Genomic DNA, 12,908 nt, shown 5'->3' with positions numbered 1-12,908 from the left:
TTTGTGCATGGGGAACTTGTCATGCTGAAACAGGAAAGGGCCTTCCCCAAACTGTTGCCACAAATTTGGAAGTACAAAATCCTTTAAAATCTGTAGTATTACGATTCCCCTTGACTGGAACTGAGGAGTCTGAACCACGAAAAACAGCCCCAGACCATTATTCCCCCTCCACCAAACTTTACAGTTGGCACTATGCATTGGGGCAGGTATCGTTCTCCTGGCATTCGCCAAACCCAGATTCGTCAGTCGGACTGCCAAATGGTGAAGTGGCGTTCATCACTCTAGAGAACGCGTTTCCACTGCTCCAGAGTCCAATGATGGAGAGCTTTACACCACTCCAGCCGACGCTTGGCGTTGCTCATGGTGATCTTAGGCTTGTGTGCGGCTACTCGGCCATGGAAACCCATTTCATGATGCTCCCAATGAACAGTTATTGTGCTGACGTTGCTTCCAGAGGCAGTTTGGAACCTCAGTAGTGACTGTTGCAACCGACGGCAGACCATTTTTACGCACAACACACCTCAGCACTCAGCGGTCCCGTTCTGTGAGCTTGTGTGGTCTACCACTTCACGGCTGAGCCGTTGTTGCTCCTAGACGTTTCCACTTCATAATAACAGCACTTACAGTTGACCCGGGGCAGCTCTAGCGAGGTAGTAATTTGACGAACTGACTTGTTGGAAAAGGTGGCATCCTATGACGGTGCCACGTTGAAAGTCACTGAGCTCGTCAGTACGGGCCATTCTACTGTCAATGTTTCTCTATGGAGATTGCATGGCTGTGTGCTTAATTTCGATATACCTGTCAGCAACGGGTGTGGCTGATATAGCCAAATCCACTCATTTGAAGGGGTGTCCACATACTTTAAGTGTATGTCAAATGAAATCAAACTTTATTCGTCACATGCGTCTAATACAAAAAGTGTAGATCTTACCGTCAATGTGCATGTTTAAGGACGAGGCTCTGCATTCAAATAGCATCCCTTTGTACACACATACAATGTGTTGATGTTGAACTCAGATGTTTGGGTCATCTTGTTGTACCCTCTGGGCTCCACAGTGCAGTGGACGGAGAGGGAGGCGGAGCTAGCGCTGTGGGGTTTCAGGAAGTGGCGCTGTTACCAGTTCACCTCCCTCAGAGACCAGCTGTGGGGAAACGCCATCTTCCTCAAGGAGGCTAACGCCATCAGCGTGGAACTCAAGAAGAAGGTTTGAGAACAATTCAGCACATCTCCACGGAAACATAACTGTCACAGACTTGGGTTCATGTAGTTTTGTTTTTTGTTTTCAAAAGGATTTGAGTGTTTGATTGAGTCTGACTGGAATGCCAGATGAGGCGGGTTGTTTGGGAAAATACAATTTGAACCCAGGTTCTGAACTGTCCCTTAGTGTTGTACTAACACTGTGCCTCTCCCGCAGGTCCAGTTCCAGTTTGTGCTGCTGACCGACACCCTGTACTCCCCCCTGCCCACTGACCTGCTGCCCCCTGAGGCAGCCAAGGACAGAGCGACCCGCCCGTTCCCCAGGACCATTGTAGCTGTGGAGGTTCAGGACCATAAGAATGGGGCCACCCACTGCTGGACCCTGGAGAAACTCAGGTACAGTAGTATTCTATAGTCTATTTACTACTGTAACATGTAGCCAACACTAGGTCTAATCCCAGTCTATGTACTACTGTAACCTGTAACCAACACTAGGTCTAATCCCAGTCTATTTACTACTGTAACATGTAGCCAACACTAGGTCTAATCCCAGTCTATGTACTACTGTAACCTGTAACCAACACTAGGTCTAATCCCAGTCTATTTACTACTGTAACATGTAGCCAACACTAGGTCTAATCCCAGTTTATTTACTACTGTAACATGTAGCCAACACTAGGTCTAATCCCAGTCTATTTACTACTGTAACATGTAGCCAACACTAGGTCTAATCCCAGTTTAATCCCAGTCTATTTACTACTGTAACATGTAGCCAACACTAGGTCTAATCCCAGTCTATTTACTACTGTAACATGTAGCCAACTGTGTTAAAAACAGTAGTGGTCCCGCTACAATGCCCTGGGGCACACCTCAATTTGACTGTTTGAAATATAGTGTGCTTTGTGACCCATGGAGAGACAGTCGATTGTGAACATTTGTGGTAATAATATGAGTACATATCTCAAGACATGACAAGTGTGTATATTTTACTGTAGTCTACCCTATATGTTATGGAAGCGTAGTCTTAAATATCATTGAATTTCAGATAGATCTCTCTCATATTTATCCTAATATTTGTCTAAAATGTCTCTCTCTCTATATACATATATATATATATCTCTCGCTCCCCTCTCTCTCTACCCTCTCTCTCTCTCTGTCTCTCTCTCTCCCTCTCTCTCTCTCTCTCCCCCTCTCTCTGTGTGTCTCTCACCCCCTCTCTCTCTCTCTCTCTCTCTCTCTCTCTCTCCCCATCTCTCTCTCTCTCTCTCTCTCCCCCTCCCTCTCTCCCCCCCCTCTCTTTCTCTGTGTCTCTCTCCCCATCTCTCTCTCTCTCTCTCAATCTCTCTCTCACTCGCTCCCCCTCTCTCTACCCTCTCTCTCTCTCTGTCTCTCTGTCCCCTCTTCTCTCTCTCTCTCCCCTCTCTCTGTCTCTCTCTCTCCCCTCTCTCTCTCTCTCTCCCCTCTCTCTGTCTCTCTCTCTCTCTCTCTCTCTTTCTCTCTGTGTCTCTCTCTCCCCTCTCTCTCTCTCTGTGTCTCTCTCTCCCCTCTGTCTTTCTCTCCCTCTCTCCCTCTCTCTCTCTCTCTCTCTCCCCATCTCTCTCTCTCTCTCGCTCCCCCCTCTCTCTCCCCCTGCTCTTTCTCTCTGTGTCTCTCTCCCATCTCTCTCTCTCTCTCTCTCAATCTCTCTCTCTCGCTCCCCCTCTCTCTACCCTCTACTCTCTCTCTGTCTCTCTCTCCCCTCTTTCTCTCTCTCTCTCGCTCTCTCTCTCTCTCTCTCTTTCTCTCTGTGTCTCTCTCTCCCCTCTCTCTCTCTCTGTGTCTCTCTCTCCCCTCTCTCTTTCTCTCCCTCTCTCCCTCTCTCTCTCTACCTCTATACTCTATTCTGATGTTGTTTTGTGTTGCTCTCTGGTGCCCCCTGCAGGCAGCGTCTGGACCTGATGAGAGAGATGTATGACAGAGCAGCAGAGGTTCCCAACAGCACCATGGAAGACTGTGAGAACGTCATGACTGGAGGAGACCCCTTCTACGACCGCTTCCCCTGGTTCCGTCTGGTCGGCAGGTACAGTACATGACTACCTGGTCAAAGCATGGTCAGACAGACAACACTACCACAACACTACCACAACACTACCACTACACTACAACAACACTACCACAACACTACCACAACACTACCACAACACAACAATACCACAACACTACAACACTACCACAACACTACCACAGCACTACAACAACACTACCACAACACAACAATGCCACAACACTACAACACTACCACAACACTACCACTACACTACCACAACACTACAACACTACCACAACACAACACTACCAACACTACACTACCACAACACTACCACAACACTACCACTGCACTACAACAACACTACCACAACACTACAACAACACTACAACAACACTACCACAACACTACCACAACACTACCACAACACTACCACAACACTACCACAACACTACCACAACACAACACTACCACAACACTACAACACTACCACAACACTACCACTGCACTACCACAACACTACAACACTACACAACACAACACTACCACAACACTACCACAACACTACCACAACACTACCACTACACTACAACAACACTACCACAACACTACAACAACACAACAACAACACTACCACAACACTACCACAACACTACCACAACACTACCACAACACTACCACAACACTACCACAACACTACCACAACACTACTCCACACACTACACAACACTACCACAACACTACCACAACACTACCACAACACTACCACAACACTACCACACACTACCACAACACTACCACAACACTACACACACAACACTACCACAACACTACCACAACACTACCACAACACTACCACAACACTACCACAACACTACCACAACACTACCACAACACTACCACAACACTACCACAACACAACACTACCACAACACTACCACTACACTGCACAACAACACTACCACAACACAACACTACCACAACACTACCACTACACTACCACAACACTACCACACTACCACAACACTACAACACTACCACTACACAACCACAACACTACCACAACACTACCACAACACTACCACAACACTACCACAACACTACAACACTACACTACACTACCACTACACTACCACAACACTACCACAACACAACACTACCACAACACTACCACAACACTACCACAACCACAACACTACCACAACACTGCCAAAACACTACATCCACAACACTACTACAACACTACCACTACACTACCACAACACTACCACTACCAAAACACTACAACCACAACACTTCCACATCACTACAACAACACTACCACAACACAACACTACCACAACACTACCACTACACTACCACAACACTACCACACACTACCACAACACTACACAACACTACCACTGCACAACCACAACACTACCACAACACTACCACTACCACTACACACTGCCACTGCACTGCAACACTACACTGCACTACAACACTACCACAACAACAACACTACCACAACACTACCACAACACTACCACAACCACAACACTACCACAACACTGCCAAAACACTACATCCACAACACTACCACAACACTACCACTATACTACCACAACACTACCACTACACTACCACTACACTACCACAACACTACCACAACACTACCACTACACTACCACTACACTACCACATCACTACCAGAAACATGGCAGAGGTACACTAGTGAAGATCTCATCACACATCAACCCCAAAAGGTTCAGTCCATGGTTCACAACAACCCCAACAGGTTCAGTCCATGGTTCACAACAACCCCAACAGGTTCAGTCCATGGTTCACAACAACCCCAACAGGTTCAGTCCATGGTTCACAACAACCCCAACAGCTTCAGAGGAACCAGGGAAGGATAGTCCGTACAGCTCAGTACATCAATGGGGCCAAGAATCCTGCCATCCAGGACCTATATACTAGGCGGTGTCAGAGGAAGGCCCAAAAAATGGCCAAATACTCCAGTCACCCAAGTCATAGACTGTTTTGTCTGCAACCATACGGCAAACGGTACCAGAGTGCCAAGTCTAGGTTCAAACGCCTCCTTAACAGCTTCTGTTAACAGCTCCCAGGTGGTTCGCCTCTAGCACTGAATCTCAGTGCTAGAGGCGTCACTAGAGACCCTGGTTCGATTCCAGGCTGTATCACAACCGGCTGTGATTGGGAGTCCCATAGCGTCTTCCGGGTTAGGGTTTGGCCGGGGTAGGCCGTCATTGTAAATAAGGATTTGTTCTTAATAAGTGACTTGCCCAGTTAAAAATAAAGGTAAAAAATGTACATGCCATAAGACTGCTGAACAAATGACCACCTGAACTATTTACATTGCCCCTCCCCCTTTTGTTTTTACACTGTTGCTACTTGCTGTTTATTATCTATGCATAGTCACTTCACCCCTACCAACATGAACAAATTACCTCGACTAACCTCTACTGCCGCACATTTGACTCGATTACCGGTACCCCCTGTATATAGCCTCGCTATTGTTATTTTATTTAGTTACTGAAATATTTTTCTTTTTTTACTTTCAGTTTATTTTAACTATATTTCTTGAACTGCATTGTTGTTTAAGGGCTTGTAAGTAAGCATTTCACGGTAAGTTCTGCACCTGTTGTATTCAGCACATGTGACAAATGCAATTTGATTTGATTTGAAACTCTCCTCCAGTAGTCATTGATAGATAACTTCAGTAGATAAACCAGCTAAAACCATATCTTCCATGTTAACCTGAAGGGGCCATGTTCATTCAGGGCACACTGTAGCGAAAAAAACATTCACATGGTACCTCTTAGTTTTACGTTCCATTTCGGACCATTTTCTTACATTTCGTACCTAGTGAACACGACAGAGTTTTTCTACCGGTCCCCTGCCTAGTCCTCCAAATAGATTTAACCTACCAGTGTTTTTCTATCTGTCCTGTTGTAGGCCACTATCTAACTTACATCCCATGTTTCTGGCTGCACCCCCGCCCCCTACCAGCAACCCCCTTTTCAACGTGTGCATGAGCGAGCGCATGAGTGATCCCACTCCCTCCCCCACTCCTTCTCCCACCCTCTCCACCTCCGAGCTAACTGAGCTGGCCGACACTCGGCCGGAGGGGCGAGGAGGGGAGGAGGAGTTGGAGGCTTTGGGGGATCTGGACGATGATATCTTTTTGGACGACCCGTTCTCGGAGCTCGATGATGATGATGATGATGATGAGGGAGAGCTGTGCCGAAGCGACTCCAGCGAAGGCCTGGATCCCTTTTATGACCGCTCTCCGTTATTCAGTGTAGTGGGAAGGTTGGTGAGGTTTCAGGAGCATGCTGGGGGATGGAAACTAGCTCTTTCACACTGAGACACTCTGGGTCTCGCTCTGCTGCCCCAAGAGAACACGCAAACTAACTTGTGCACGCACATGCACACAAGCACACACAACACCTACAAAATGCAAAACGAACACATGCACGGACGCACACACCCGCACACACACACGTACACACCACAGGAAATGAGGAGTTAACAACAATATTATCACTGAGTAGAGGTTCTGACGTTGTTAGGCAACCAAACTACACACCTCCACGTTGACCTATCTTTGCTTTTACAAGTTGACATTTTCATGGTGTCTGAGAGGGCAGTCCAGTATTTTGCAGAGGGGCAACAGAACCTCGTCTGGAGGGAAGTCCAGTATTTTGCAGAGGGGCAACAGAACCTCGTCTGGAAGGGCAGTCCAGTATTTTGCAGAGGGGCAACAGAACCTCGTCTGGAAGGGCAGTCCAGTATTTTGCAGAGGGGCAACAGAACCTCGTCTGGAAGGGCAGTCCAGTATTTTGCAGAGGGACAACAGAACCTCGTCTGGAAGGGCAGTCCAGTATTTTGCAGAGGGGCAACAGAACCTCGTCTGGAAGGGCAGTCCAGTATTTTGCAGAGGGGCAAGAGAACCTCGTCTGGAAGGGCAGTCCAGTATTTTGCAGAGGGGCAAGAGAACCTCGTCTGGAAGGGCAGTCCAGTATTTTGCAGAGGGGCAAGAGAACCTCGTCTGGAAGGGCAGTCCAGTATTTTGCAGAGGGGCAAGAGAACCTCGTCTGTAGCTGTAGCGTGAGAACACGTTAATGGCAGTGACATAATTTTGATTGGGTCCATCCAATACAGAGATCATCAACAAGACTAAATTACCCAAGACTAAATTGCCTCTCATTCAGTCCCCTTATAGTGTCACTCTACCAATGACTACAAAGCCTCTGCCCCACCCTTTCTGCTCCAATCACAGACCCTGGCCTCAGCTCTTAGTCTCTGTCAGGTCTGGGGTATAGATGTCAGCGCTAACTACCTGCCACACCACCCTTTCATCAGAGACACTCCCTGCCTTATAACTAGAACTCTATAAGTCTATAAGTCCCTGCCTTGTAACTACAGTGGGGCAAAAAAGTATTTAGTCAGCCACCAACTGTGCAAGTTCTCCCACTTAAAAAGATTAGAGAGGCCTGTAATTTTCATCATAGATACACTTAAACTATGACAGACAAAATGAGAAAAAAAAATCCAGAAAATCACATTGTAGGATTTTTAATGAATTTATCTGAAAATTATGGTGGAAAATAAGTATTTGGTCAATAACAAAAGTTTATCTCAATACTTTGTTATATACCCTTTGTTGGCAATGACAGAGGTCAAACATTTTCTGCAAGTCTTCACAAGGTTTTCACACACTGTTGCTGGTATTTTGGCCCATTCCTCCATGCAGATCTCCTCTAGAGCAGTGATGTTTTGGGGCTGTTGCTGGGCAACACGGACTTTCAACTCCCTCCAAAGATTTTCTATGGGGTTGAGATTTGGAGACTGGCTAGGCCACTCCAGGACCTTGAAATGCTTCTTACGAAGCCACTCATTCGTTGCCCGGGCGGTGTGTTTGAGATCATTGTCATGCTGAAAGACCCAGCCACGTTTCATCTTCAATGCCCTTGCTGATAGAAGGAGGTTTTCACTCAAAATCTCACGATACATGGCCCCATTCATTCTTTCCTTTACACGGATCAGTCGTCCTGGTCCCTTTGCAGAAAAACAGCCCCAAAGCATGATGTTTCCACCCCCGTGCTTCACAGTAGGTATGGTGTTCTTTGGATGCAACTCAGCATTCTTTGTCCTCCAAACACGACGAGTTGAGTTTTTACCAAAAAGTTATATTTTGGTTTCATCTGACCATATGACATTCTCCCAATCTCCTTCTGGATCATCCAAATGCTCTCTAGCAAACTTCAGATGGGCCTGGACACGTCTGGAACTGCAGGATTTGAGTCCCTGGCGGCGTAGTGTGTTACTGATGGTAGGCTTTGTTACTTTGGTCCCAGCTCTCTGCAGGTCATTCACTAGGTCCCCCCGTGTGGTTCTGGGATTTTTGCTCACCGTTCTTGTGATCATTTTGACCCTAAGGGGTGAGATCTTGCATGGAGCCCCAGATCGAGGGAGATTATCAGTGGTCTTGTATGTCTTCCATTTCCTAATAATTGCTCCCACAGTTGATTTCTTCAAACCAAGCTGCTTACCTATTGAAGATTCAGTCTTCCCAGCCTGGTGCAGGTCTACAATTTTGTTTCTGGTGTCCTTTGACAGCTCTTTGGTCTTTGCCATAGTGGAGTTTGGAGTGTGACTGTTTGAGGTTGTGAACAGGTGTCTTTTATACTGATAACAAGTTCAAACAGGTGCCATTAATACAGGTAACAAGTGGAGGACAGAGGAGCCTCTTAAAGAAGAAGTTACAGGTCTGTGACAGACAGAAATCTTGCTTGTTTGTAGGTGACCAAATACATATTTTCCACCATAATATGCAAATAAATTCATAAAAAATGTGCTTTTCTGGACTTTTTTTCTCATTTTGTCTGTTATAGTTGAAGTGTACCTATGATGAAAATTACAGGCCTCTCTCATCTTTTTAAGTGGGAGAACTTGTACAATTGGTGGCTGACTAAATACTTTTTTGCCCCACTGTATATAAGACCCTCCCTGCCTGACTTATAACTCTATAAGTCCCTCCCTCCCTGAGTATAACTATATAAGTCCCTCCCTGACTATAACTATATAAGACCCTCCCTGACTATAACTGTATAAGTCCCTCCCTGACTATAACTATATAAGACCCTCCCTGACTATAACTATATAAGTCCCTCCCTGACTATATAAGTCCCTTCCTGACTTGAAACTCTAGCTCTTAAATGCTAGCTGTTAGCTTCAGACAGCATGCTAGCTGTTAGCTTCAGACAGCATGCTAGCTGTTAGCTTCAGACAGCATGCTAGCTGTTAGCTTCAGACAGCATGCTAGCTGTTAACTTCAGACAGCATGCTAGCTGTTAGCTTCAGACAGTAGTCCTTGCCTCAGCTCTTTCAGGATCTTTCACACATAGTTTCCAATCACAGAAATTCCGGTTGGTTTCATGTTGCCAAATGTAAAATCCCCCAAAATATCCTCAACTAAACAGTGTGTCCATGCAAGTAATTTGTTTATTGGACAAAAAATGCTGAAGTTAAATCCATCTATGATTATGGGCTGACCAGGCTGGATTATCATGAAGCACCTGATGCTACGTTCACATAATCAGAGATATCAAGTTATGATGCAACCTGTGTTTGATCCGGACTATTTTCTCACCTACAGTGAAGCGCACCACAGTACGAATTGAATCAGACTGAGACCACCACCCTTTTAGAGCAAACCACATGTGTTGTTTAGTGTGGATAGACTTCACACCAGTCCAAGCGAACCCATCTAAGTGGGTAAATTAGTTCAGAAAAAAACGCACCAAACCATTTGGGTGTGAATGCCCCTTTAGACTTAGTTCCTATGAGCTCTGAGGTAGACCCTACCAGGTCACTACCAGTTCCCAACAGATCCCTACCAGCTCCCTACCAGCTCCCAACAGCTCCCTACCAGCTCCCTAGAAGCTCCCTACCAGCTCTATAGAAGCTCCCTACCAGCTCCCTACCAGGTCCTTGGAAGCGCCCTACCATCTCCCTAAAAGCTCCCTACTAGCTCCCTACCACCTCCATACCAGCTCCTTAGAAGCTCCCTACCATCTCCCTAAAAGCTCCCTACCAGCACCCTAAAAGCTCCCTACCAGCTCCCTAGAAGCTCCGTACAAGCTCCCTAACAGCTCCCTAACAGCTCCCTAGAAGCTCCCTACCAGTCCCTACCTACTCCCTAACAGCTCCCTACCACCTCCATACCAGCTCCAAAGAAGTTCCCTAGAAGCTCCCTACCAGCTCCCTACCACCTACATACCAGCTCCTAAGAATCTCCCTAGAAGCTCCCTACCAGCTCCATAGAAGCTCCCTTACAGTTCCCTACCAGCTCCCTACCAGCTCCCTAGAAGCTCCCTACCAGCTCCCTACCAGCTCCCTAGAAGCTCCCTAACAGCTCCCTAGAAGCTCCCTACCAGCTCCCTACCAGCTCCCCAGAAGCTCCCTAGAAGCTCCCGACCAGCTCCCTACCAGCTCCCTCAAAGCTCCCTACAAGCTCCCCTACCAGCTCCCTAACAGTTCCCTAACAGATCCCTATCACCTCCATACCAGCTCCTTAGAAGTTCCCTACCATCCCCCTACCAGCTTCCTACCAGCTCCCTACCAGCTCCCTACCATCTCCCTAAAAGCTCCCTAAAAGCTCCCTAACAGCTCCATAGAAGCTCCCTACAAGCTCCCTACCAGCTCCCTAACAGTTCCCTAACAGCTCCTTACCAGCTCCCTACCAGCTCCTTCGAAGCTCCCTACCATCCCCCTACCAGCTCCCTAGAAGCTCCCTACCATCTCCCTACCAGCTCCCTACCAGCTCCCTACAAGCTCCCTACCATCTCCCTACCAGCTCCCTACAAGTTCCCTACCAGCTCCCTACCAGCTCCCTAGAAGCTGCCTACCAGCTCCCTACCAGCTCCCTACCAGGTCCCTAGAAGCTCCGTACCAGCTCCCTAGAAGCTCCCTACCAGCGCCCTACCATCTCCCTACAAGTCCCCTACCAGCTCCCTACCAGCTCCCTACCACCTCCCTACCAGCTCCCTACCAGCTCCCTACCATCTCCCTACAGCTCCCTACCAGCTCCTTTCCAGCTCCTTTCCAGCTCCCTACCAGCTCCCTACCAGCTCCCTACCAACTCCCTACCAGCTCCTTTCCAGCTTCCTACCAGCTCCCTACCAGCTCCCTAGAAGCCAAACTGCCCTTTCATGAATTACACAATCAGAGGCACTCCCTAAAAATTATAGCTGTTAGCACTCCAGCTCACGTTAATCTAGCTGCGTCAGACAGCACTCCTTGCCTCCGTTCTCAGGGAGAAATGTCATCATTAGTAACTACCAGCCACACTGTTATTTTTGTGAATAAGGCTTCTTCTTTAACTATCATATGCCAAAGATGGAACGAATATCTAAATAAATTGGTAGACATTTTGGGGCTTTCAATCTTGTCTTTATCATTTTCATACTTTTGAATCTCATCAGAAATTACTTGTAAGCATTTACCTTAAACTGTTTCTTACTTTCACATCAGGGCTTGATCTAGGCTACACAGATCACACCGGGGCTTGATCTAGGCTACACAGATCACACCAGGGCTTGATCTAGGCTACACAGATCACACCGGGGCTTGATCTAGGCTACACAGATCACATCAGAGTTTGATCTAGGCTACACAGATCACACCAGGGCTTGATCTAGGCTACACAGATCACACCAGAGCTTGATCTAGGCTACACAGATCATAATCAGGGCTTGATCTAGGCTACACAGATCATAATCAGGGCTTGATCTAGGCTACACAGATCACATCAGGGCTTGATCTAGGCTACACAGATCACATCAGGGCTTGATCTAGGCTACAAAGATCACACCAGGGCTTGATCTAGGCTACACAGATCACAACATGGCTTGATCTAGGCTACACAGATCACACCAGGGCTTGATCTAGGCTACACAGATCACACCAGGGCTTGATCTAGGCTACACAGATCACACCAAGAAGGATGTGGTAGTGGCTTGACATCCTTCTTGATGATGATGCTGCACCTGTACACATTGGTGGATCCATCCATGGCTCCATGGTTCATTGGTGGATCCATCCATGGCTCCATGGTTCATTGGTGGATCCATCCATGGCTCCATGGTTCATTGGTGGATCCATCCATGGTTCCATGGTTCATTGGTGGATCCATCCATGCCACTTTCGCTTTAGTTGTAATCCAAGCAAAGTTGTTGCTCAACGAATGCTTGGGGTGTGTGTCTCACCTTTTTGTATGTCTGAAAATAAAATTAAAATAAAAAACATATATATGTACATTTTTTTAAATAAGGAGACCATCATCTTAAACACTAACATGTCTCATATATCTTCTGACATCTGTTTGTGCATAATGCAAACGGCAGCCACTCCATGGCTAGATGTCTTTGCCACATCATGAATGTTCTCTTGATGATAAGTAGAAACGAATCATCAAATGATTCATCAAATGATTCATGTGAAACAACTGATTCAGGAAGTGATTCAGGAAGACTCAATATCTCAATGATGAAAGAGCTGGTTTCTACTACAGCTGTCTCTTTTAGGCATGCCAGAGCACAATATTCTTTATTTTTTAAATTTTATTTATTTTTTAAAATTTGACATGGGAATTGGCTCCCCTTCTCTTTGCAC

General features: G+C 46.7%; 1 protein-coding gene across 12 annotated transcripts in view; it reads left to right on the top strand.

Moving 5' to 3' along the window:
• LOC112247640 (kinesin-like protein KIF1A) overlaps positions 1–12,908 on the top strand; it is a 186,484-nt gene that overhangs the window by 118,745 nt on the left and 54,831 nt on the right. For 10 of the 12 annotated variants that reach the window (XM_042322879.1, XM_042322874.1, XM_042322876.1 and 7 more), the window contains exons 22-25: positions 1,057–1,205; positions 1,416–1,594; positions 3,120–3,257; positions 6,240–6,542. In XM_042322879.1, the coding sequence (XP_042178813.1) occupies positions 1,057–1,205; positions 1,416–1,594; positions 3,120–3,257; positions 6,240–6,542 (769 nt within the window). The remainder of the gene's footprint in view (positions 1–1,056; positions 1,206–1,415; positions 1,595–3,119; positions 3,258–6,239; positions 6,543–12,908) is intronic. The other 2 variants (XM_042322878.1, XM_042322877.1) reach the window with 1 other exon arrangement.

The sequence above is a fragment of the Oncorhynchus tshawytscha genome, linkage group LG06 (assembly GCF_018296145.1).
Source record: "Oncorhynchus tshawytscha isolate Ot180627B linkage group LG06, Otsh_v2.0, whole genome shotgun sequence".
Taxonomy (NCBI): Eukaryota; Metazoa; Chordata; class Actinopteri; order Salmoniformes; family Salmonidae; genus Oncorhynchus; species Oncorhynchus tshawytscha.
The sequence above is the reverse complement of the archived record's forward strand: the minus strand, read 5'-3'. Positions and strand labels throughout refer to the sequence as shown.